Source organism: Yarrowia lipolytica, chromosome 1F, assembly GCF_001761485.1.
Source record: "Yarrowia lipolytica chromosome 1F, complete sequence".
In the NCBI taxonomy this organism is placed as follows: domain Eukaryota; kingdom Fungi; phylum Ascomycota; class Dipodascomycetes; order Dipodascales; genus Yarrowia; species Yarrowia lipolytica.
The window spans coordinates 4,982-30,722 of NC_090775.1; the positions used below are offsets into that span (position 1 = coordinate 4,982).

Sequence of the window (25,741 nt, forward strand, 5' to 3'; positions counted from 1 at the left end):
CTTCGATGATTACTACTTATTTGCCCTGAATTTGGAACGCGGGTACAGCTTCATCAAAGGAACGCCATGAAACAGATAACGACCTAAGACGAGATTTTCGGGCAAATGACAGCAACCCAGATTTACCTGCGGAAAAAGAGAGGTTCTGATGGCAAGCCTACGAAGTCCGTTCAGGCTAGAAACTACTCTTCAACAGTCCATGTCCGGAGCCAGGAGAAACAGGAGGTCAGTCGATTCGGAAGGACTCGGATTCTACCGTGAAATTTAGAGGGACCGACAAAACCTGTGGGAGTCGGAGCTGACTGCTTGAGACTGCAACTGACCGTGATCGCAAGGACACCAAGACTATCACGAAGTGGGCGTCATTCTTCAACGAAATTGTATATCTTTGGTTCTAATCACCATCATTTTCCATCTGTTTCGTGACGTCAGAATGTTTCATGAAACCTTCTTTCAATAAGTATCTTCCTACCACCCCGGCACCAATATGATTAGCGATATTGTGCCGTCTTGATTGACACGTTGGGAGCGTCCACAGGGGTCTTCTAAGGGGGATATATTAAACGTGAGGCCAAATGGTGGTCCGTGCTCGAAGCCCATAAGAGCACATTCCCATAGCACAGGAAGTCTTTCCGTGGGGATCAGTTCTGCTCACCTTGTTCTCTGCCAAAGGGAGTCACGGATATTTGTGTCGAGGCTAAGTTTCCTCAAACGTTACTAAATACTTGGGCCTCTCCGCTGTGTACCGTGCCAACTGTGTACTGGCTATTAACACCATTCTTCCAACCTCCAACAAGGTGGAAATAATCACGAGATCAAAGGCGGTTTCAGCAATGGTTCCTCTACAAAAGATATCGCTTCTTACAACTACAAATACTGTTCAACCTCTCTACAACTCAAATATTCGGGGGGACTCTTTGGTCCATGATTTATTTAACCCAAGAGGTTTCGGATTTTTCACCTACTTCCTCTTAAAAAACTAGAATAAACAGGTTCGGTCAGTTACAAATCCTCTGGCTAAAGAGGTTTCACTGCCTTACTCCTTGAATGAGTGGTGGAACTTCGGCTCGTTGCTCAGGCTCTCATTGCTCTTTGGGACTTATTGGCAACTGGCTGGCCTCGGCTCTATGGCCCTTGGCTCCTTCGGGCTCTGTTCTGTGCTCTGGCGGTTTGGCGGCTTATGGGATGCTTTCAACGACCTTGCTTCAATATAAGATTATAACGGATATCAAGACATTCTCAGGCGTGCTCTAGTGGTTCTCAAGATGGTCGTAAGAGCGTATTCCATATGGCATGAAGAGTTCAACTGACTCTACTTCGTGGTTTACGGGGGCTTCATCAATGTATAAGTGGAAGAATTGGTGTTGAAGCACAGAGTAGTCAACCCATGTACCTTCTGGATTGCAAATTCAGGCATCTGTGGCCTCTGGCTATCGCTCTGGACTCGTTGTGGTATCTGGCGTATCAGCTCTGGCTCATGTCGCACTGGCTGCTCTGGCCTTATAAAGCTCTGGCTCTGGGCTTGCTTCTTTTGACCATGTATAGGCGTCTCTGTCAAAGCCAGATCTTTGCTCTACAACTGGCAGCTCCTGCGGCGTATCAAGCTTGGCTCTTCAGATTCTATAGGCGGCTTCTCTCATACAGGAATTTCCACCCTATGAAGACTTCACACAAAAGGAGTTTCACCCTGTGAGTAAAACAGGGAATTTCACCTGTTGGGAAAAGAAGTCTCGAAAGGAGTTTCACCCCCCTTGAGACTCTCTTGTCGGTGGGCTCTGCAGATGTTTCACTATTGTCTGGCTCCTTTGCTCTGGCGGCTGCCACATGTGGGTCCTCAAGAACTCAAAAAGACACGGAGTAGGCCTCAAGGCATTTCCAGCAGGCCAAACCCCGCTCTTGGCTTAATGGCATTTTTCAGCTCATGGCGGTCCAACCGGACACGCACAGTCACCGGACTTACTGACCACTTGGCGCAGGCGGTCTCGTACTCGCCCTCTGTGTTGAACTCCGCCTGAGAAACCAAATCTCAGCTCAAACCGCCCAATCTCAGAAGCTGTCTCGCACATTCTCAGGGCTCATACATTTCTTTTTCAATGGGCGTCATAGCGAAGAGTCTCTTGAACCGAAAAGGGCTCATGCGGTAAACGCGTCCTCATTGCCCAAACAAACTCAACGGACCATGGCTAGCGAAGCGGTTCCTCCGTTGTATATGAAGACAGGGTCTGCTTATCAGCCTCTGCATCTCAAGCAGGCTATAAAAGGGCACCTTCCATCTCCAGAATTGAACTCAGAGTGGAACTGGTCTGATTTCTGATTGAAAAAAAAGGGGACGTAGAAGGGGGGTTTATATATATCCTTCCCGAGGGCTGTTTAGGTTCGGAGAGAGTTTGGTCAGGGTGGGAAAAAAAATGTGCATCGTTGATGCATGCATTATGCCGACGAATTTTTAGGGTGCAGGAGGAAGAAGTCGTCAGAATCAGATGGAAAGCTCCAGAATGTGATGGTAGAGATATTTGGAAATAAGTGCGGGAGGGATAACATATTTTGGTAGTAAAATTATGATTTCATTCTTCTAAACAGTCCCATGTCATTTTCCCTGCTACTTCGTAGACCCCAAACCTGCCATCTCTCCCTACATATCATAAAACCTTTAATTATGCACCAGCCCTCCTACGCAAGAAAAATTGTCAGAGAAGAATAGCGGAGAATATTCTACGATACCGAAGCCACCTGAATCTTGATTTCGGAAGATACATGTTCCGACTGGAAGGATGTGGCAACATCTGTGCAACAAACTGTCTTCTAAGCTCCAGATAGCCGTCTTTTTCCCTTGGGGTATTCAGAATGCATGCATGATGAGGAGGCTGGAACGGATGACCTATATGTGAACTTGTGCAACAGGATAATGGCAAAACGCCGATTGATTCAACTGTGAGATCCCCGTCATCAAACCGTCATGTACCCTTAGCTTCTCCTTGATCTAAAAATAGCCTCGTAGAAAGCCATCACGCCGACACGACGACTAATACGGAGAACATGGGTTGGAAACGGAACATGAAGGTGGCAAAAATAAGTACCATCCCATTTGAAAATGAGCAAAAGAGCAAAAAAGTAATTGCAGCACCCAGGATTCTCGTATGGTCTCCCACTACAATACTAACTGGGCTCTCTGGTGCTTGACTATGGCTGATCGGACGGGAAGCCGTATTTTCACCAGGATATGGCCGCAACTGACATAAAAAGTGTAAGATTCCATTTAACTGGCCAAACAGGTCATGTGGCCGCAAAAAATCAATGAATCTGGGATGCCTTTTGCGTAATATCAGGCAGAAGAACTTCTCTTGCATCAAAGTAACATGGGTGTGAATCAGTTCGAGTTTTTGGATGAAGCGCCAAGGTTAAGAAACTGTGTCTGTAACGGTAAAACACCTAATACATACAATCTGATGAGTTTCATGAACTGTCTCGTTTCACTATTGGCACTCGTTTAGGTTCCGATCGTGTAGCAGACATCTCTTCGGTGAAGTCGTCCATAACGTAGAATCTGCTTAGAATGACGAAGAGACAAACACTTCATGAAGAAGACGAAGAACTGCCGGGTTATAGCAACCAACGTCAGTTATACAGGTTTTCTGGAGAGGAGAAGCCCAATTGCGCATCAATATTGTTAGCACGTCGTTGTGATTGCAATTCCCATCATCGCGCTTACTTTCCACCCCATTTGTGCTAATGGTACAAGTACGAAAGTACTGTATTTTACTGTAGCTTACTGTTGGAGTTAGGTATCTCTGAGTAAAGGCGGGGATTATAAATCTGCTCGCACAAGTGACCATTGAAGACTGACAATTTTGGAGACAGCGATAAGGCAAATCGTAATAGGGTGTGGCGGTCATCTGCTAGTAGAAGCCCCCCGAGTTCGAAAAAAGAGGATTACCGACATCATACATTGGACAGTGTGGATTTAGATACAGTGTGTGGGATATATGCTCAAAACATCATCTCTGAGTTGGTGACATGGACAGAGATGCTAGTGATTGAGTCGAGATGGGCAAAGCTATCTGAACCAAAAACCGCTGCGGTATTTGTATGACTAATGGAACATCTGGTTAGAACATCTGGCTTAAGGATGTCTGGGTGTGGCATTTCGTCGATATTGAAGTTGTCTATTTAACATTCCTAGTGTTTGGTCTTGTAAACGAAGTAATGTCTGCGCAACTTAGTCCTCCATATACTGTAATGCTGTACTCTTCTCCTCCTATAGTCCTTCTAGTGGGACCCACTCAAGCAGAACTCGGGCTTCGGGATTCTTCTGGGACGAGAGAGGACTTGGGTATATGTCTTGGCTAAGAGGACTTGGCGGTGCCACTAGCGCGAGAGGACAAAGAGGGCGAAACGAGAAATTGGGTATCGCCTTGATGTCCCAGGATGTGGAGTTTGAAAAGATCTGTCGCAAGCTGCAGCACTACAAGTGGCGCCCCGGAAACAAACGAGCGCAAGCTCGGGGATGGTGTTGAACTCCTTTCATGTGGATCAGATCCGAGGGTTAGGGGCTCTACAACGAACGAGCCGAGGAAGAGATCCAAAAGGTACGAGAAAGAGGTGGCAACAAGCGTGATTTATCAACCAGTAGTAACATGAGATGTATAGTAAGATAATGGATCGGAAATCAACAACGCGCGCAAACGAAAAGCGGGGTGCTGTGCAGAGTTATACAAACCTTGATTGTGGTGCTTTTATGTACGTACTGTACTGCTGTACCACAATAGACACACTACAAGTACAGTACTGTACAGTACTGTATGTACTGTGGTTCCGCCATAGTGGACACCTTCAGTGTATCACGAGGTGAACTGTAACACATTACTTTCAAGAAACAATCAAGAAACTTCTCAAGTCATTAGGTTTCCCTCACCTTCCAGAATATTGAAGGACTTACCCCATTCAAATTTCCGTGTGGCAAATTAGGTTCAATGATCCGATTATTCGTAAAATGGAGAACCTCCAACAATTCGCAGAAATCCAGGATCTTTCTGAAGAAAACCACCAGATCATTTCGGGCCATTGCGATGTCTTCCAATTCATCACAATCTGCCATACGCTCAGATTACACTCAGAATGATGTCACATCATCGGAAATGACTGTGATGAGCTACTACCTACTTGGACCGGAAGTAGGGAGCAAGCTCAACGAAGTCATGCCGCATCGTAGTATCGATGAATGGAATTTTTGGACTGAATATTTCTCTTCTGGAGGTATTTACAGCAAGCTAATCCAGTATGCAGGAGACCCCCTTTTCTACGAACGACTCGTCAAGCCAAATTTGGAACAGCTCTCGCGTGAATATCCTCAATGGTACGGTAGGCCTGTGGGTATGGATCCATTTCCGTCATACGTCGAGTCGTTTCCATTTCCTGAGTGGCGCCACCCAGACATGATCTACTTCATGTCTCGATTTGCAAGGAAAACGAGGCACTACCTCAGATATGAAAACTTCCTCGAAACCCGCGAAATCGTTCTGGAGAAGCTGGAAGAACAGTACCCTCATTTCGACATGCATTATGTGGAAAATTGGAGCTGGAAGTTTGAGCAGAATGCCTTCAAGCTGTCTAGGGCTGCGGCTAAGCTGATGGCAAAAGAAGGCAGCCTGAGGGAGTATAGGAAGTGGCTAGAGAGGACTTTTCCTGAGTATTACGGCGGACCGCAAAGAGTGGCAGAGATTAGAAAAGTAGACTGGTATAATGTGGAAAACATTATGAAGTCTACAGGTAGTGGGAAAAGTGTGATTGCTGCTTTGAGCAAACTTCTACCCATTCAGCTGATAAAGGACGCTTTCTACAAGACCTCCGGTTTACCAGGGCCCGCTTTGAAATACATGAAGCATCCAGAGGAGCCACTGCCGGGAATTTGGACTGCTTCTGATGACTTGGATTTGCTGGAGGACGACGAATATCAAGTGGCTAGATTGAGGACATTCCACGGAGATCACAATGTGAAGTTTAGACAAGAGTTTTTGGTCAAGAGGGTGGTGAAGGCTAATAATGATGCCAAATCTGCTTTTGAGAGGCCCAAAATGAGTTCGCCTCGAACTCATGTGTCTCCACTTGGTGAACCAGATGTTGCATGTCCCACTTTAGATCAGATGAGATTGATAGAGTGCTTCGGTGGCTATGGAGGAGAGGAGTTGAGAAGATTGAGGATGAAGGCGTTATCTCAACTGTGAGTTTCGACATTTAACATTACATGTAATTGTATATTTTTTTTCCACAGTATCTTGATTCAGTTACTTGTACGTTCCAGTTGTATCGTACTACCGAACAATACGTACAGTATGTACAGTATGTTCTTGTACATTCTCAAACACAACACGCGTGCGTATTTGTGAGTTCGCAGATACGAGTCCTCGGGGGACCATTCACTGCCACGCAAATATTTGAATGAGAATTGAAGTAATGAGCGATATTCGGTCATTACATGTCACACTTCCATACTGGTCGCGTCTTGGGAAGATCGGTCTGCCTAAGGGTGCTTGGATCACTCTCGGAAATGCCAGCGAATTAGTATGCAGCCCATGCAGCAACTCCAGCAGCCAATTGGGCTTGTTTTGGATGAATTTGGCTGTTAATCAGTGTAAACACCAATAGGACACCCGATCTGTATCTTGTGGTATAATATATTCAATCCTTTTCGAGCCTTCATGAACATATCAGTGATTTTCACCACACGTTTTTCGTGGTCTGCGAAACGCGTGGTTACGTATCTTGCATGTCATCTGCACGACTGGAAACTCGATATCAGGGCAGAGAACCTGCAATAATTCCCGTCACACTCAAACACAACCGAACCGACCGTCTACAGAATGGAGTAACCTACGCCTACTATTAGACGTCAGCCTTTTCCTAAGGGACAAAAGTCTGCTACCCAACTGACCATGTCTGTTACCAAACCGTCCATTCCTCCTGCAAATCTGCCCATCCCCCAGCCGCAAGGTGAAGTCTATGGATGTCTCGACACGGTCAAGTGGGATCTGCAGCTCGCCGAGAGGAACAATCTACTCATCGACATGTATGACGAGCACAAAGGGAGGACTGTCTGCATAGTGTCACACACTAGAACACTTGAGGCGAGCCCGTACATACTGTATTGTGTACATACTTGTATCTTCAGCATTCTCAGTTCCCAATGCGGCAAGACGTTTATCGACTCAAGTCTTTCGGGACAGTATGGTGTGGGCTGTCACTCTCCATAGCACGTTTCAGGATGTCCATACTGTAACGATACACCGTGTTTTAATGGGCGGAAACGATGCCCTAACATCTGGCTCTAATGGGCAATCATTTGCGTGACTGACATGCTTTGCCAGAGCCAGCGCAAAATTGCGGAGAGGTTGCGCATAATTAATTCAAAATTATGCAACCTTAATAACACTAGACTTTGAAGTGGATTTAATGACCAGAAGTAGACAGTATTTGCAGGCGACGTCGGCTAAATATACGAGTAAGAGGGTTGAGGAGTGGCCCGTTAGCGAGCAACCTGGATCTGAATCGTCATTGAGCTTTTTTTGTCTGGATATGGTCTTGTTTTGGCCTTGTCATACAACTGTACATATCTCTTAACTGGGCATTTTACGCACATCGAATCATAAGGACATATGATAATGAACCTGACATCTCACAAAAACAGGAACACAACTGACTTCAAGCCGGCGGAACACACCAGATCTGCTGAAATGTACTTCGGCTTCCACTACCATTGACTCTCATACAATACGGAACCCATATGATCGATGGTTAAGTCCTTTTTCCTTTCGTAGTGGCGGTCTCCAACATCCATCTCCATGGCAACCAACTCTAAAAAACCCGGACAGTCTAATTGTGCAGCATCCGAGATCAATCTAAGGGCGGACTTGCACTTGCAGCGAATCACTTCAAATGGTGAGCCAGCCAGACTCAGCTTTCACAACTTGCATCGCCAGTCAAAACGTTCACCCCCGATAATGCCCGTATATATCCGGTTTCCAAAATTAAAGTTACGAACGGCTTCCGCATTTTTGCGACTGAAAAAATACCCAAATTCCGAACTCTACCGAGGTCTAACTTTGGGAATGTTTGAGAATTCGGACTGTGAGTCTGCTGTATCGCACACCACAAGTACAAGTACAAGGGCAGTATTGTACTGTTTAGACACATTTCTGATGCAATTGAGCGGCAGGTACATGTAAAGCACTGCTTGTGTCAAGAGGGGAAGCCCATGTGACATCCATGGGGCTGATGATTCCATGGAGACCTGACGCTACCGAGTTACGATACACATAAAGCATTGTATTAGCGATAAGTAGACGAGGAGCGACCACGGTCTCGAACTTAAGGGGAGCTCAACGCACGTCGCATCTCTCTCATTACAGTGGCTCTGGAGCCCTCAGTGAAGCTAAGCCGGGATGTTTTCGTTCTTTCGGAGAGAGTAAGAAACAGCTTCGATAATCTCAGGAGTCTGCTGGAACTGAATACCGCTACAGTCACTCAGTCTATTGTCACGGGAAGCAGAAGCAGCAAAGAATGGGTGGCGTAATGGTACTTCGATGGAGTCACAGCCCTGGCCACCACTTTTCCGGATTCGCTTCTTGTTTATCAGGATCGAATCTGGCCGTTCGGACTGCAGCTGTTCTCGCAACTGCAGATCAGAGTCACTGAGTGGAATACATGACCTACTCTTAGGCCGTGTGTCGACTGGGCTATGCGAAGGCTGGACACAATCCTCCTGAGGGAATTGACTTAAGGAATTGCCATTCACTCCACCCTTCTTGTCCTCAGTGATCTTGTCGGGGTCTGACAATGTAGTCGGTATGGAAGCGTCTCCCTCCAATAAAGTGCCACCTGGGCCACTAATTAGGATCTCGGGGACAGACTGCTGTTCAGGTACACTGGTACAAGTAGCCCGCGTCCAGAAGAGTCGAGAAAGTCTGCTAAACACTCCTGGCTTTTTGAACTTCCATGTTTTGGCACTTCGAGCGCCGGACAGTCGCCATCGTTTGCGCTGATAATTGAAAAAGAGGTTCGTCATGATGGTTGGTACTTGTAGTTGTTTGATTAGAGTGTCTTCGGTATTTTGAGTCTGATATTGATCGTGGAATTAGCCTGTAGCCAAATAGGATCACAACACCAGGTGTGGTACAAACACGCTACGATCGGTCTCTATCTTTGCGATTATAATTTATAAATGCTGAATTATAATATATACTATACACCAGTGGTACCCGGAATCTCTAATATTCCTCAGAGTACTCGGCCTCATCATCAGATCCATCGTCCTCGGCCTCATCCACTACAAATCCCCCCAAATCGTTGTCTTCAGAGTCGTCGTCAGAGTCGTCTTCAGAGTTCTCGTCACCGTCACCACCACGTCTTCGACGAGAAGGAAGACCTGTATACACGCCGTTAGTGATGCCCTCGTTGTCCGTGTCTGAAACATCCTCAGAATCCTCTTCTGAACTCTCCTCCTCCTCTTCTTCATCAGACAGGACCACAACTGCATCTCTCTTCTTCTTAAGTCGCGATACCCTTGGCTTCTCGTCGTCGTCCTCTGAGTCTGTGAAAATTGTCGTTGCCTTGCTCTTGGACGAGCTTGGCTGCTGGTTGTCGTCATCTTCAGAGTCAGAAAATATCTTACGCGACTTTTTGGACCGTGAAACCGCCGGATGGTCATCTTCTGAATCAGACATGATCTTATGCTTCCTTCGGGGCTGTAGCTGTTCGTCGTCATCGCTGTCGTCGATTGTAACTTCTGTTGATCGTTTCGCCTTCGGCAGGAACTGCTCATCCTCCGAGTCGAGATCGGAGTCGTTAATCTGAACAGTAGTAGAAGTTGGGGCAGGAGAAGACGCCTGACTGTCGCTGAGAATAGTCACGTCTCCTGTCACGTCACCTCCGTCGTCCACCTCATCATCGTCCACCACGAACCCGTCGTCTTCGTAATCACTGATATCCTCACCAGGTTGTCGACTGTCAGACTCCTCATCCTCGTCATCAACATTGATCGACTCTGCTGCCTCCCGGCCAGATCCGTCATTCACCCACACTCCACAGTTGGTGCACTGGTCCTCCCCCTCCTCTAGCTCCCAATGGCACTGCGAGCATCGCTGCACTCCGTCTTCCTCGTCCAGATGATATGAGCTCTCGGCCACAAATGCAGGAAACACCCGCTTCTTCTTGATGTCCTTGGCGTACGGCTTGACCTGCTCCTTCTTGCGCTGCGCAAACGGCTTCTCCAAGCTTGGATCCACCCCGATCATCTTGTTGGTGATGCTCTCAGCCAGCGACTTGAGAGTCAGCGAATGCGTGGGTGCCTTGCGGATCTTGGTGCGGCATTCGGGGCACGAGTTGTTGTTGACGAACCACTGTTTCAGACATGGGTAGCAGTAGTTGTGGCCACAGTCCAGCACGAATGGCACAAACATGATGGACTGGCAAATCGCACATTCCAGGTCAGAGCCGACGTCACACAGAAGCCCCGCATACCGATCTGATCCATGCGCCTCCCTGAATTCACGAATATCTGTGCTCATTTGTTGTGGATAGGGGTTACCGCACTGTCGGGCGATGGAGTTGAATGGCTCTCTGTCAGCCTCAAAACAAAAACGCAAGCTGCATGAGAAACGCGTCCCACCTTAATCGATAATTATCAACCCTAACCTGAGTGGAGATGTACCGAGCCTGATATGGAGGAAACCGAACACAACATGACACATAACAACATAACATCCATGCCGTTCTACGAGCCGGTGTAGGACATCTTAACTGCTTACTTGTATCAAATCAAAATGTCATTAATGCTATAAACTGGCAAGTGCATCATTGATGAACACATTCTGCTCCATCTGTGTCTTATACTTATCGACCACAGTCTTGAGCAGCTGAGAGGCCCCATCCACCTCGTCACCCTTGATCTGCGACTTCCACTCGGTCAAAATCTCCTTAAGAAGCTTATTTCCGGCAACCAGATCCTCAGAAGCGTATTTTTTGCCCTGGGTGCCTGAATTGACGTCATCCAGCTCCTGAGCCTTTCTCTTTGCCATGTTGACCACCTTGGTAGGGAACTTGACCACCTCAGCTACGTGAGTACCATAGGACTTGGAGGATACGCCAGGAACGACCTTATAGAGCAGAGTGATGTCATCAGATGACTCTCCAACGTGAGCAGCAACATGCAGGTTGTCCACACGATCAGGGTGCTCCTTCGCCAGCTCAGTAAGCTCGTGGAAGTGTGTGGCGAACATGCTGAAGCAGTTCATCTTGACAATGTGTTCGGAAATGGCCCAGGCGAGTCCAAATCCGTCATACGTAGACGTACCTCGGCCCAACTCGTCAATGATGATCAGAGACTTGTCTGTGGCACTCTTGAGAATAGCAGAGGTCTCCAGCATCTCACTCATGAAGGTAGACAGACCCTTGAGCTGCGAGTCTCCTGCACCCACACGTGCCAGAATGCAGTCAAAGATAGAAATCTCGGCCCTGTCACAGGGCACGAAGCAACCAATCTGGTTCATGAGCACAATTACACCCACTTGACGGATAAAAGTACTCTTACCGCCCATATTGGGGCCAGTGATAACCAGGAACTTCTTGCTGTCCTGGCCGAGATGCACGTCGTTAGGAATGAATGTATCTTGAGCCTCGAGACAGGGATGTCGGGAGGCTGTGAGAATGCACTTTCTGTCGTCAGAGTCAACGACAGTAGGCCGGATGTAGTTTCGCTCAATGGCCACAGAAGCAAAAGACGTGAGCACGTCCAGCTGGCCCAGAACAGCCGAGCATCGCTCCAACAGAGGACAGTACGAGCAGGCAATCTCGATGATCTCCTTGGCCAGTCGAGCCTGGATCTTCTTGTACTCCTGAGATAGATCTGTGAACTCGTTGGAGAGGCTTCGCAGCTCGTTGGTGGTAAAAATGATACCGGCCTTGAGAGTGGCAAGCTCCTTGAACTTGGACAGGCCTCGCAGACATGAGGCGTCGGTTCGCGTGAGTCGGAAACTCCAGCCGTGGACGTGATGGTTCTCAAACTTGAGCTTCTTGTCCATCTCCATACCGAGCTCGTCGGAAACAGAGGCAAAAATGTCCTTCATTCGGTCTTGGCAGGCCTCCAGACGGGCCTTTGTGTCATTCAGACCTTCCTCCATGTCAGGATTGATCATGAACTCGTGTGAGTCAATCGAGTTGAGATCAATGGTGGACTCAACAAGCTCCTCAAACTTTTGCAGTCCAGTAATGATAGAGTCCAGTTGTGTCAGGAAAGTTTCTTCGAGCAGTTCAGACTGAGCAGCTCGCAGGCCAGAAGCAATGTGAGGAAGAGTGGCCACCATCTGATAGACTCGAACCACATCCTCCAGAGAAGCAGCCTGTCGCATGAACTTTCGGGTCAGTCTGTTGAGGTCAGGAATCGTAGAGAGATTCTGTCTGATAGACTCGAGCAGGTCGCTGCTCGTAAAAATCTCCACAATCTCGTGCCGCTTCTCAATCTCCTGTTTGTCCATAAGAGGCTGCTTGACCCACTGGGCGAGAGTTCTAGAGCCAGTAGCAGTCTTACAGACGTTGAGAAGACCGTAGAGAGAAGAAGACTTGGTAGAATCCTTCACGGAAGGCATGAGATGCAGAGCCTTGAGTGCAGACGCGTCGAGCTTCATGTACTGCGACAGAGTGTGTGTTTTGATAGTGAAGGCACCATGGTTGCTAGCGTCGGAGGTCAAAGACAGGTACTTGATGAGACAGGCTAGAGAACCCAGAGCGTTCTTGAGGCTGAGTTCGGGAGATGTAGGTTGCAGTTTCTCGGCGAGCAGGTTGTCTAGGTTGCTCTCCACCTCGTTGGCATTGAACCAGGAAGACTTTGCATCAGTACGGGACACCCCCGCCCGTTCAATGACAGCCTTGACCTTGTCGTCGGATGTGATGCACTCCTTTACGTCCAATTGAATCAGAAGTGACTCTAGGTTGCTCATGCACTCGTTATCTTCAAACTCAGACACGCCAAGCACGTGGTTGTTGAGATCCACAAACGCCAGACCAACAGTGTCGCCCTGAGTCTTGACAGCAATTGCCACGGGGTTGGTGTTGAGCTGGCCGGACATAAGATCCTCGACCTGAGACAGGTTTCCCGGACTTCCCCAGGATGTCATACGCCACTTGCCGTCGACTTTGCCGTAGATCTCGACCTTGAGTCCATAGTTGAGCAGGGCGTCTCGCAGAAAGTTCTGGAAGCCAGAAGTGGCAATAGTGACGTACTCCTGCTTCAGATCGGTGGTTTTGAGGGCTGTGAGCGTTCGGTAGACTCGCTCTGCCACGTATCGAGCGTCCACTCCAAACAAAACGTATCCGTCAGGTCGCTCAAACACTCGAATGGTGCCTCCATTATCGCAGGGCTCCTCTCGCTCCTCGAGCCCCTTGTAGAAGGCCGTCAAGGACCGCTCCTCGGTCTTGTCGATGTTGAATTCCGGTCGCGACATGATGTTGAGTTGTGAAACGCGAACTCTGAAACTTGGCTTAATTAATTCCACGCGTTTGAGTTCGGGTTTGGGTTGACGTGAACTGGGAGCGACGGTGGGAGGGAGGAGGGAGGAGAGAATTTGATATATACCACACAGCAGAAAAAATGGCCATAAATTGGATGAAAATCAATGGCGAGAAGCGACAACCGAAAAGATCAATCGCAGACTTACCAAAAGCCATTATCCCTTCATACGTCGACTTTTTCCCGGGTCTCTGACCTCCACTCCAGTAGCATGCTGTGTGCAAGGCAGCACTCTAAGGAGCAGCTCGTGGAACCCATCTAGCGATCACTACAAGTACGAGGACTCCCCAGACCGGCCACGTGACACCCATGCCCACCCCCGCTCAAAGGCCGCAGAAGCCGATTGCGTTTGCAAAAAACTGGGCCCGAAAGGGAGCTGCAGTTTTGCGATGCAGATGCAGGGACCACATGAAAAGAGGACCTTGGAGGTTTGGCGAACGGCTGAAACAGCAAAAAAATGCAAAAAATCAACAGACAAAAGAAGCTTATACGGTATCTGTCAGAAGCTACAAGGTACGAGGTGCCGAGCAGCCGTATGCTCTGTACGAACCCCGGTCTGATCGTTATCTGTCCAGTCGGTGGGTTTGGATTTCCTCGCTTCGCATTGGTCCATACCGTACAGTCAACATTGCACAAACCAGTAGAGCAGCCATAACTTTTCTTAGGCAATGGCGATGACCCGTTATGATAATAAATCTTGTCACGAACTGGTCAAAATAATATGACACATGGATGTAGAAGGTACTGCCGTATGTGTACAAGTGTCTCATCTTCTTCATCCACACTATTCCTCTATCGACGCACGAAGGCGGCAAACACAGACCGGTGCAAGCTTGCGCAGAGACACAGGCTCACACACACGAGAAGAACACCCTAGAAACGAGGGTTTTCTGGACCAGCCTAGAAGGCTTGAAACGTAACAGTATTCTCAGCGATTGCGTAAGCGTCTGTTGACAGGCATCATACACGTAACTACAAGTAGCTGCTGCTGATAGTCAAGATCTACAGCAATAAGAAGGCTAATGAGATGAACTACAAGTACAAGTAGTTACCAAAGACTGTAAACTTATAGCATCAATCTACAGTAGCTACAGCGAGCACACATTCTATTTGTCATGGTGGTATTACTAAATATCTTACTGGGGAGCGAGACAGCCGTTGGAGTTGGCGGATCTCAGGCCTCCGACGGAAACGTGATACTGGTGCTTGTCGGGAGTGGTGCTACCAGTGGCAACATTGAACTCAGGCTGGATGGTGACTGAGTTGATGCCGTGTTCGTGGAAAATCTTCTTGATGTCATTAGACAGAGTCATGAACTCAGAAGGGTCGGAGGCCACGCCGACATGCAGAGTGGCGACGAAGGTGTCTTCCTTGAGGATCCAGATGTGCAGGTCGTGCAGCTCCTCGACACCGTCGAGAGCCACAATTTCGTTCTTGACGTCCTCCGCGTTGATGTTCTGGGGAACGGCTTGAAGCAGAATGGAAGAGGTGGATCGACAGAGAGGCAGAGCCGAGGAGAAGATGATGACAGTGATAACGAGAGAGATGACGGGATCAGCGTAGTACTTCCATGAGTAGTCGGTCTTCCAGATGAAGAAGGCGGTGGCAATGACACCAATGTTTCCAAGAGCATCGCCCATAACGTGCAGGAAGACGCCCTGCATGTTGAGAGAGACCTTCTTCTTCTGCTCATTCTTCTTCTTGGCGTGGAAGTGTGTAGCATGTTCGGACGAGTCAATGTTGGAGATGGATCGTCGGTGGGAAGTGGGGTGCTGGAGCAGAGAGGTCTGCTCGGTGGGCGCGGTGAACTGAGAGGCAAGCACAGTGTCGACAGCCTCCTCCTCGTCGTGGGCGTGGTCGTGATCGTGATCGTGGTCATGTCCGTGGCTGTGTCCGGCGTGGCCGTGCTCGTGGAACAGCAGTAGTCCGACAATGTTGGAACACAGACCGGCGGTACCGACAACGGCGATGAGCTTGGGGTTGGTGATGATTTGGGGCTCGAAAAGACGTTGGATGGCCTCCAGCAGAATGGTCAGACACAGAGCCAGCAGGAAGACGGCGTTGGCCAGAGCTCCGAGAATCTCGGCTCGCTGCCAGCCGTAGGTGTACTTGGAGTCGGCTCCTCGAGACTTGGCTACTCGAACGGCCCAGAGGGCGATGATCAGCGAGAAGACGTCGTTAAGCATGTGGAACGAGTCGGCCACAAGGGCGAGTGAATGAACGGCATAACCTGTGTTAGAGCTGGGGATGGTAGATCTGGTTTTGTATCGTTTCGTCAGTACTCACCAACAATGGCTTCAAGCAGGAAGAAGCAAGTGTCGATAATCAGCAACGCAATCATGCGGATTTCCCGCGACGTGAGCGACATGTTGTTGAATAGTGTGTGATATGAGAACGGACTGGTCGGGGAGAAAATTCAGTTGGTCGAGGCCTTCTTATTATGAGTGTTTCTCTCTTTCTCTTTTTTTAATTTTTTTTTAGGTGTGTGCGTGTGTCCGTGTCCTGGGTGTTGACTGTATCAAAATAGCCAAAAGCATATAGCCGTACAATTAGCTCGGGGTCTTTGTATCAAGGTCGTGTCTGAAGCGCAAATTTATGCACATAAAAGTCTATGGAACTTGAGCGTTGGAGAATATTGACAGATGAAGGGAACCATCTCTGGGAGACCTCACGCACGTGTATACACATCACACAATAACTACAGACTGGCCCGGTAGCTCCAACTACATTCCGTGGACTACCCCGCTGACTTGGCAAGCCCACCTACACACAGAGTTCTGTGCTAGATCCCCGGAGGTGCGTCAGCATGAAAAGGCGGATAAGGGGAACCATGTTCGTTATTAAGGGGCGGCTCTTGTTAGGCTTGTTTCTGGACATGCGTGCGTTCATCGCAATGGTGTCGCAAGGGTGTCCAAAGGGTGTCGTAAGGGAGTCTCAGGTCTGGTGTTGAACCACGGAGTAAGGTGGTGTTGATGCTGAGTCATTTGACACCACACAACTATTTCACAATCGTCACAAGTCGCGGTGTCTGGGGTCAAGCTTTGGGCTCTTGCAAGGTCTGTCCTTTCTTTCTCGTACTGCGATCCACGCTGCAAGGTCGCATGGACATTTAGGTTGACAATGGGAGCTGGGGCTGCCAAAACCACGCTAAACGATCGGTTCTGGTAAACATGCTCTTTCGGGCTCGATAGCAGCGCTCTTCTGGGGTGCTATTGATACAGGTCACCGGTCCTGGCAGTCGCATATGGCCGCCCAATCAACACGGCGCTCACAAAAGTTTCGACTCTATTTCCTATGTGCGTCTCGGGAAAGCATAAAGGCAAGGCAAGAAATGTGTGTCACGTTTAGCTGGAGAACGGCGGCAGTGACGACAAGACACATCATTGGAGAGCAGTAGCTCCAGAGTGCATTGCGGCGAAGAAAGGAAGTAGAGAAATAAACTACAAACCAAAAGATAATCGCATCTGATAACTCCAATCTGGTGTGACGTGATGAGTTCTTTCTTGGCTTTGGAGCAACAAGTGGACATGGTCTTGTTGTCAAGTAGGGAACACATGCCGATAACTCTTGTTCAACAGACATTCTACTATAGACACAAGCTCGGGAAAAAGTCGGAACAAAGTCGGGACAAGCTCGAGTCAAATTTTAGCATCTGATAAATTAAACCGTGGACGATAATCAGTGAAAATCTTGCACTTGTGTGATCACACGAGCAGAACGACGAAGAAGCCAAGGTTAAACTGCTCCTAGCTGCACCTCTAGTCCTAATCAATTCGCTGGTCTTCGGAAGCCGTTGCTGGTCCATCCGCACGGCCTACTGTTGCTCCAAGCTTGTTGCTTTATCCGAATGGGGTGCCTTGTTCCTTTCAGTCATGCATCATCTGCTCCAGGAGATGGATGAAACTGTAATAAAGACGTCAACGGGAACCGTTTTGGATGATGGGGCCCATCAACGACAGCTACAGAGGACTTGTAGCAACTCCAACAGCCCTCAGTCATGTCCCGGTCACTCGAGAAAAAGAAAAGCCTCCTGAATGCCATAAGCTTAGCCTCGGACTAAAAAAACTAACCCGGAGTTAGTTTTAACATGTTTCTACAGCTCTTGGCGAGGCTCTAGAGAGGCAATTGTGGCCCTGACATGCCTCTGGCAAATTTCGGAGTCTGTCGGAGTCCGAATCCCGCATATCTCGCTCGGACGAATTAAATTTCTCGATAACACGCTAAGCGTCTGCATGTGGTTGAGCACCACAACCCGAACTCTAAATGCCCACCATCCATCCATCATTCATCACAGACACCGACGATCACGTGACACCCGGGGGATGACAAGTAAGCTTCGACAGTAGACGCACACCACACAAACGAAACAACCATGTCGTTGACGACCAGAGATGATGTACGAAATCGGCTGCGGCCTTTTGGAGTCATGTGAGTATGCAGAATGCAGCAGTCGTGTGATTGAAGAGGTCATGGGGTTCCCTCTTCACCATAACACCAGTGAGCCATTAACCAACCACAACACCACAGCCACACTAACACAGATTCGAATCAACATTAACTGATCTCATTAAGGGTATTCGAGCCGCCAAAGATCTGCCCGCCAAAGAGCGGTTCCTCAAACAGGCAGTGTCCGACTGCCACCAGGAGGCCCGAAACCAGGATCTGACCGTCAAGACACTCGCCATCCTCAAACTGGCATATCTGGAGATGCTGGGTTACGACATGTCGTGGGCCTCCTTCCACGTCCTGGAGGTCATGAGCTCGCCAAAGTTCCAACAAAAACGAGTGGGCTACCTCGCTGCCATCCAGTCCTACCGTGACGACGACGATGTGTTGATGCTTGCGACCAACCTCCTTAAACGTGATCTGACGTCAAGCTCGCCGGTCGAGGTGTCCGTGTCTCTATCCGCAATCGCCACCATTGTCACCCCTTCACTCGCTCAGGACGTGCACCCCGAAATTGTCAAAATGCTGTCCCATTCGAAACCCTACATCCGAAAGAAGGCAGTGCTGGCAATGTATAAGATCTTCCTCCAGTACCCAGAGGCACTGCGGACGTCGTTCTCTCGTCTCAGAGATCGACTCGATGATTCAGACCCCTCAGTTGTTTCTGCCACAGTCAACGTGATCTGTGAGCTCGCCAAGAAGCACTCAAAGAACTACGTGCCCCTGGCCCCACAACTCTACCAGCTGCTGACCACGTCCTCCAATAACTGGATGATGATTAAGATCCTCAAGCTGTTCTCGTCGTTGGCACCCATTGAGCCTCGGCTTAAACCTAAGCTGTTGCCTCAGATCATGACCCTGATCCAGTCCACCTCGGCACTCTCCCTCCAGTACGAGTGCATCAACTGCATTGTGAGCGGAGGCATGCTAGGAGAAGACGACCACGATGTGGCTGGTGTCTGTGTCGAGAAGCTGTCGTCTTTTGTGAACCAAGGCGACCAGAATCTCAAGTACGTGGGTCTTTTAGCGCTTGGGAAGATCGTCAAGGTCCATCCCATTCTTGTTGGAAAGCTGCAGGGTGTCATTCTGGAATGCCTCAAGGAAAACGCCGATTCCACGATCCGAGAACGAGCACTGGAGCTTGCCAACGATCTTGCATCGGAACACAATGTTGAAACCATTGTGAACCTGCTGCTTTCCCAGCAACTTACCCACGCGTCCATTTCATACATTCTGGACATGTGCTGCAGAGACACATACTCACTCATTTCCGACTTTGAGTGGTTCTTGAATGTGCTCAAGAAGCTCGCACTGGTCGATTTCCCTCTCGAAGACCCTGCTCGGATCGGAGAAACGCTCCGAGATCTGTGCATGCGAGTCCCCGATATGCGAGAGGAGATTACCGGAGTTTGCTACGAAATATTCACAGACGGAGGTGTGTATCTCCGGAACCCCGGCGTCCTGCCTCCCGTTCTCTTCTGTCTCAGCGAGTACCCCATGCATCGACAAAAGGACATTTTGGACTTTTGCCTCAACTCATACTCGCACGTCAGAGAGAACAGTGGCAGCAGCAACAATGCTGTCGATCTGGCCGTTTGTGTATGCATCGTGAAGGTGTTTGGCAAGTTCTGCGAGGGCATCATCTGGTCATCTCCCAACGAGCTTTATGTTAAAAAGACTGTGACCAATGTGATCAAGTTTTTGTCGTCATATCTTGCGTCGCCGGACTACGAGCTGCAGGACTTTGCCACCCAGTTTTCCGAGCTCTTCAAGGTCATTTCCGAGTCTCTGGAGGAGGAGGGTGTGCCTGTGCTTCTTACCGAGGTGCTGCCGTCTTTCTTTGCATATGAACTGAATCCTGTGGCACCAGACACTCAGAAGAGAATTCCATTCTTAGATCTGGAGCTCCCTCCCGAGCTTGAGCAGACCCTGGAAGTGGAATTCTCTGACATTGAGGACGAGGAGGTTTATGTTGAGGAGGAGTTTACCCCCCAATTTGCTTCTACGGTCAGTGGAGTGCAGAAGGAGAGTCTACTGGATGCTCGTAAGGAGCGACTAGAGAAGCAGAAGGATGATCCGTTCTACATTTCTCGAGACACTACGCCCAATCCTCTCAAGGACGAGCAGGTGGACGTCGATTCCATCCCCGTGGTGGACCTGCAGATCAACGAGACATCGATAAAGACTCCGCCCATTCAGACCAAGCCGAAGCGCAAGATTAAGATCATCAAGGACGAGCAGATTGATGGCGAGATTGTGCCCAAGTTGGAGGTGACCAAGAACGTCAAGAAGAACGTTTTGATTCGGCCCAACCAGCTCGACCAGTTTGAGCTGGAGGACGACAAGGACTCGCCCGAGGTTGCGCAGATGAAGCAGGAGCTCAAGGACAAGAAAGATAAGAAGGACAAGAAGGACAAGAGGGACAAAAAGGACAAGGAAAAGAAGCCCAAGAGCAAGGCCAAGAAGGAGGGGGCTGATGGCGAGGTCAAGGAGAAGAAGCGCAAGAAGCGGGTTGCCGTCATCGAGTAGATCATAGATGTATTGTAATTAACCATACACTTGTACTGTAGCTCAAGCATGGCGGTACAGTCTCGTATCGTATCGTAGCAAGCTGGTTGTGCTCGTTCTAAAACTCTAATGCATGTATCACGTGTACTAATTTAGATAGGGTTCCTATCAAGTTTTCTGTGGCGTTGAACAAGCATGCTGTCAGTAAGATTAGGACAATCAGTAAAGGGAAGGTGCAAGTGCGAGAACCTTGGGAGGAAGGAGAAGAGCACCGGCCCAAAATAATTGGGACGTAACGTAAACCAGCGGGGAAAAAAAAGAGAGACCCTGGTGTTTGGAGTGCGTGTTTGTGTCACTTGAGACGCTCGCGTGTAGCATTTTGCCGCGGCAGACCCGCGCATCTGACTGGTCATTTCCACTCAACAATGGGCAGCCCCACACATACGTTGCAGGTGATACTATAGCCTGTACTGTATCATCTGTCCCGTAACCACAGCAGCAGCGCTCAATACTCCGCACTCTATACATTTAAGCTTCTGGGGTTCCTGATAAAGCCTTCGCCACCTAGACTTCAGTGTGTCTTCTCTCTCACCTCTCAGACAACAACAAACACACACCACACCGACACCGACACGCTCTACATATTTTAAGTCTCCTTACAATGTCTCCCACCACGGGCGAAGCTGACAAGACCACACCTTCTACCGTTCCCGCCAGCTCTGCGATTTCGCAGACCAAGGGACGATGTTCCTTCACGCTCTTTTCCAGACGAAACGACTGGACTCGCAGCGGCGAAGTGGACTGTGTCTCTTTCGAGCCTGATTCTATGAAACCATTCGACGTGGAGCTCACCGACGCGCAGAAGCAGACCCTGGGGTCACCCAGAGGCCACAAAAAAAACATCCATGTCCCCAAGGCCTTCAACCTCGTGTCTCGCAACCACGCCAGCTTTGTAGCCACGGATAAACAGCTGTTTCTGTTTGAGAGCAAGGCAAAGTACGGCACCAAGCTGGACGGCCAGAAGTTGCAGCTCAACACCTTTTATCCCCTGAAGGAAGGCTCGCAAGTGACCCTGTCCCCTGACTGCAGGGCACACGGCACCGCCTTTGATTTTGAGGTTGAGAGCATCTCCTTTGGAAAAGCTCCTGCCACTCCTTCTGTGACCTTTTCTTCCTCGAGCATTGTTTACAAATACGACAGCGAGGTTTCCCAGGGCACCAGCATGGACTCTTCCCCCAACGATGCCATCGTTATTGACATTGATTCCGACGATGAAGATACTGGCGAACAATCCGACATTGAAGTCGTTGGTTGTGCCGTTTCGTCGGGTGACAACGGGGAAGGGCAAGTTGGAGATGCTCAGCGATGCCACTGGTCCGAAGAAGACGAAGAGGATCGCAACGAGGACGATGACGAAGAAGACGAAGAAGATGATGAAGACGAAGAAGACGAAGAAGACGAAGAAGACGATGAAGACGATGAAGAGGAAGAAGAGGACGAGGACGACTCTCAAAACAGAAACCAACGTTGGCTCGCGGCTTCTCATGATTCCGATGATGACAAGGATCATGATGTTGAGCCGGCCACTCTTGTTGAGCTTCTCAGATCGGCTCCCACTGCTCGTGCGCCTGATGAAAATCCCCATCAGATTTTTTTCAAACCTAGAAGAAGCAACCAGGACACCCTTTTTGGCTACGACACCTTGCCAGCTCACGAGCCAGGATCGTTCCAGACACCTGAGAATCAGTTCGATAACTCAGAGGAAGCCTTCCTATTTGAGGAGGATGAGAGAGCTGAATCTTTGCTAAAGGTACATGAAGCTCCTGCTGAAAGCTCCATTGTGAAACCTGCAGATACCTCCGAGGTCTCCGTTGGTCAGGAGTCAACCAAGATACCTGTTACAAAGTCCAACGAGGTTGCCATGGATATGGAGTCCACCAAGGTCTCTGTCAAGCCGGTATCTACCACCGTCTCAGTCGAGGCTACAACCCAAACTCCCCTTATCGAGAAGTCCTCCATCATCGATATGTCAACCGTCCAAGAGCCCGCCGAGAGCCCAGCCTTCCAGGACGCTTCTACCAACCTTCCCACCGCCAAGGAGACAATCATTCACGAGCCTGCTGCCACAGCCCCGGAGCCTCTTCCCACAGCGGCTTTCCAGGAGCTGGCATCCATTCCTCGAGTTCGTAAGCGAACCCGGGAGGAGATGGTGAAGGAAGAGGAGGATCTGGATGTACCTCTGCCTAAGAAGTCCACCGAAGGCCGACGAATTGGGCAGATCTTCACCGCCGTTGCAGCTGGTATGCTTGTGGGAAGTATCGGCACCGTGACTGCTCTGGCTAGCATGTCCACTTAGTGTCACCGTTTTATTTGCTAACTGAGTAATTACGCGTAAAGAATTATTTATATGTATGACGTATGCTATGTGTATCTATGTGTATGCTATAATATATGCTAATAGGTGGGTTATGAAAGACATTCTCTCTAATCCAGCAGTCCCTGCTCGTTGAGATGGTTAATGAATGCAAGTAGAGTTTCGTTCTCCTTCATAATGTCGGTCCGGAAGAGCTTCTTGTACAGCGGCATCTTTTTGGGTGGCTGGTACCGTCTGTAGACCTTTGAAGCGTGGTCTGCCGGAGGTGCAGGTGCTCCACCTGAGCTTGCAGAGCCCGTTGCAGTGGCCCCTGATTTGTCGTGTGAGAATCTGCACTTGTCTCCGAATCTGCATTTTCCTGTTTTCATGAAGAAAGAACATTTTTTGGGGCCAGATTCTTTGTTGCTGTTGTTTGCGGTTGGCAGTTTGTCCATATCGCCTGGGTTTGTCTTCTGTTTCTTAGTTTGTTGTTCCCGTTCCTTTTCCTGCTTCTCCTGCACCCGTTTGCGCGTGGGCCAGTTTTGGCGTCGTTCTGCTCTCCATTTCTCAATGTCCTCTGGTGTGATAAGCAGCACTGATGTTCCCTGGATAGGGACAGGGCCATTAGCCGCCAGCTTTTTAGCTAGCAGCGACTCCTCGTCTTCTTCGTCTTCCTCGCGGTGTTTAGACGTGAATGTGGGTGTGGGGGCTGTGCCGCTGTTGCTTGGTGGCGGAGGCGGAGGCGGTGCGTAGAAATAGGACATGACTCGATGTTGTGTGGTCTTGTTTTCCTATTGTCAAAATAAATTTTGAAAGTCGATGTGGATTATTTGAGGGTGCATGTGAGCTGCAACATTTCTGAACTATGCTCTGACTCAGCGTTTTTCCACTCTAGGTTTTGGCGACCCCCAACCGCTAGCCCCTCACACTAATTATTGACTCTTAGGTTTCCGCGCGAATACTTCCCTCTCCTCAACACCAAAAACAGACACAGACACACAATCATACACAGCCATGTCCAACGGTAGCATCATCAGCAGAACGACCAACTACATCTTCTCCAAGGACTTTGTGAAATGTGAGTATTCCGGTAGCATTGTGTTGATTGGCGGAGCGGTGGACATTTTTCGGACACACACAGACAGGAGTGAACTGTTGAGCCATGTTGGTCTAACGATCGATTCGTTGCAGATTGTCTGTTGCGACAATAAGATGCCAGGTGTCGGTATTGCTCCACAAACACGAAAGACCAACAATACACAAGCGACAAGAAACCAATGTACCCCATGTTGTCAATCTTGTCAATCACCCCGGACGTTGATTTGTTCACATCAAGGACTTACAACGGAGATAGCGTATCTATTTGCTCCAAGTCGATCTCTTTTTGTTCAACACTAACACAGACATTTGCTCCACCCACTTTTGGGGACCCGTTTCCAACTTTGGAATCCCCGTGGCTGCGGTGATGGATCTTAAGAAGGACCCCACCAAAATCTCCGGCCCCATGACCGGCTCTCTGATTGTCTACTCTCTGGTTTTCATGAAGTACGCCACCGCCGTGACCCCCTGGAACCCTCTGCTGTTCGGCTGCCACTTTGTCAATGAGTGTGCTCAGCTCGGCCAGGGCGCTCGATACGTCAACTACTGGTACTTGGGCGGACGAGATAAGGCTCTCAAGGACGGAACCGCTGCTCCTCTCCCCGAGAAACAGTAGATAGATACACGTACGTAGAAGGAAGATTAAAAGTGATTGATTGATTGATAAGTCTGTTTGGCCATTGGCGAGAAGCGTAGTCGTGTTTAGGACAGAGACAACGGTTAGAGTGAGACATATTGAGCTTAGCGTATTTTGAATGTTCCATACAAGAATGGCCCAGATATCGTATCGGCGTTAAAGATAAATCAGACTGGCGGAGTTCAGTATGGAAAGCGATTGAAGAGAGGGGGCGCGGCGGGTTCTATGTACTCGTATTCTACTGGAAATGCTTGTCCAATGCTATGGGGCGCATATTTCATTGAGGCACTTCCCAATAGCCGAGATAGGTGTGGGGGTCAGGTACGCACGCGGGCGGAGTTGATGGGGTTGTTTAGGGCTTCATGAATGTGAGAGCAGTGACGTAATGGACGTTGAATTCCCCATTGCCGTATTTGCATGATTGAAGAACCTCTGAGCTACTGCCTTTTTTTTTTTTTTTTACTCTCTGGTCGGCAACTGTTAACTAAAGTCGGTCAAAACTGACAGTACTAGTGGAGCCTATAGTTGAGTAAACGAACACAGAATTGACAACGACATAACTAGCCTGTTTGAAGATTGGTTTCTATTAAAAGTATTTGGGACACATAATCGCAACGTTAGAAGCACCGCTTGTCTATGTATTACCCACAAGAGCCATTAGAAACCTCTCTCAAGTGGGTCTCCTTTTGCTTACATAACAAGCCGATAGCTTCCTCTCCGCTTGATGCGCCTACAAGTACAGTACTAGTATGACGGTACATACTGTTCCAATCTGAGCCATATATCAGACAAACTGGTCTATTCTACATCAGGCCGTCCACAGATCAAGTGGTTAACCAGATGTGGTCATCATTTCAGGTCTCCTCCCCTACTCCACTGTGCCGTTATCAGTACGCTGAATTATTAATGGCCTGCGCAGAGAATGTTACACACACTACTCGACCAGACACGAGTAAAGAAAAGTGATCTGGACCACATATATTTCATTTCATCAATCAGCGACTCTCCTGTGTGAGCTGCTACTTGTAACATCTCTGCCTCACAGCTTCTCAGTAGAGAGTTGTACTGTACCCAAACCCTGATACGCCTCCGAACCTAAGTGTGAGTGCAACTGTGAATTGCACTTGACAACCAGCAACCGCAA

At 48.9% G+C, this 25,741-nt stretch overlaps 9 protein-coding genes and 1 non-coding gene across 10 annotated transcripts; 4 read left to right on the forward strand and 6 right to left on the reverse strand.

Moving 5' to 3' along the window:
* Positions 1 to 3,113: 3,113 nt before the first annotated feature.
* On the reverse strand, positions 3,114 to 3,232 carry YALI1_F00082r. Its single transcript, XR_002432150.3, has one exon. It is a non-coding gene; the product is annotated as a 5S ribosomal RNA (ribosomal RNA).
* Positions 3,233 to 4,970: 1,738 nt separating this feature from the next.
* Positions 4,971 to 6,221, forward strand: YALI1_F00099g (uncharacterized protein; the record flags this gene model as incomplete). The annotated part of the gene is made up of 1 exon (XM_068283198.1): positions 4,971 to 6,221. The coding sequence occupies one exon, from the start codon at positions 4,971 to 4,973 to the stop codon at positions 6,219 to 6,221; it is 1,251 nt and encodes a 416-aa protein (XP_068139299.1).
* Positions 6,222 to 8,425: 2,204 nt separating this feature from the next.
* On the reverse strand, positions 8,426 to 9,058 carry YALI1_F00140g (uncharacterized protein; the record flags this gene model as incomplete). The annotated part of the gene is made up of 1 exon (XM_504804.3): positions 8,426 to 9,058. The coding sequence occupies one exon, from the start codon at positions 9,056 to 9,058 to the stop codon at positions 8,426 to 8,428; it is 633 nt and encodes a 210-aa protein (XP_504804.3).
* A 202-nt stretch (positions 9,059 to 9,260) lies between these two features.
* YALI1_F00155g (uncharacterized protein) lies at positions 9,261 to 10,559 on the reverse strand (the record flags this gene model as incomplete). The annotated part of the gene is made up of 1 exon (XM_068283199.1): positions 9,261 to 10,559. One exon carries the CDS (start codon positions 10,557 to 10,559, stop codon positions 9,261 to 9,263), a length of 1,299 nt encoding a protein of 432 aa, XP_068139300.1.
* A 267-nt stretch (positions 10,560 to 10,826) lies between these two features.
* On the reverse strand, positions 10,827 to 13,490 carry YALI1_F00184g (uncharacterized protein; the record flags this gene model as incomplete). The annotated part of the gene is made up of 1 exon (XM_068283200.1): positions 10,827 to 13,490. One exon carries the CDS (start codon positions 13,488 to 13,490, stop codon positions 10,827 to 10,829), a length of 2,664 nt encoding a protein of 887 aa, XP_068139301.1.
* A 1,201-nt stretch (positions 13,491 to 14,691) lies between these two features.
* On the reverse strand, positions 14,692 to 15,923 carry YALI1_F00207g (uncharacterized protein; the record flags this gene model as incomplete). The annotated part of the gene is made up of 2 exons (XM_504807.3): positions 14,692 to 15,785; positions 15,842 to 15,923. 2 exons carry the CDS (start codon positions 15,921 to 15,923, stop codon positions 14,692 to 14,694), a joined length of 1,176 nt encoding a protein of 391 aa, XP_504807.3.
* A 2,004-nt stretch (positions 15,924 to 17,927) lies between these two features.
* Positions 17,928 to 20,530, forward strand: YALI1_F00229g (uncharacterized protein; the record flags this gene model as incomplete). Its single annotated transcript, XM_068283201.1, has 2 exons — positions 17,928 to 17,983; positions 18,097 to 20,530. 2 exons carry the CDS (start codon positions 17,928 to 17,930, stop codon positions 20,528 to 20,530), a joined length of 2,490 nt encoding a protein of 829 aa, XP_068139302.1.
* Positions 20,531 to 21,170: 640 nt separating this feature from the next.
* Positions 21,171 to 22,865, forward strand: YALI1_F00261g (uncharacterized protein; the record flags this gene model as incomplete). Its single annotated transcript, XM_068283202.1, has 1 exon — positions 21,171 to 22,865. The coding sequence occupies one exon, from the start codon at positions 21,171 to 21,173 to the stop codon at positions 22,863 to 22,865; it is 1,695 nt and encodes a 564-aa protein (XP_068139303.1).
* Positions 22,866 to 22,993: 128 nt separating this feature from the next.
* On the reverse strand, positions 22,994 to 23,626 carry YALI1_F00286g (uncharacterized protein; the record flags this gene model as incomplete). Its single annotated transcript, XM_068283203.1, has 1 exon — positions 22,994 to 23,626. The coding sequence occupies one exon, from the start codon at positions 23,624 to 23,626 to the stop codon at positions 22,994 to 22,996; it is 633 nt and encodes a 210-aa protein (XP_068139304.1).
* A 250-nt stretch (positions 23,627 to 23,876) lies between these two features.
* Positions 23,877 to 24,576, forward strand: YALI1_F00288g (uncharacterized protein; the record flags this gene model as incomplete). Its single annotated transcript, XM_504811.3, has 2 exons — positions 23,877 to 23,940; positions 24,266 to 24,576. 2 exons carry the CDS (start codon positions 23,877 to 23,879, stop codon positions 24,574 to 24,576), a joined length of 375 nt encoding a protein of 124 aa, XP_504811.1.
* Between the last annotated feature and the right edge of the window lie 1,165 nt (positions 24,577 to 25,741).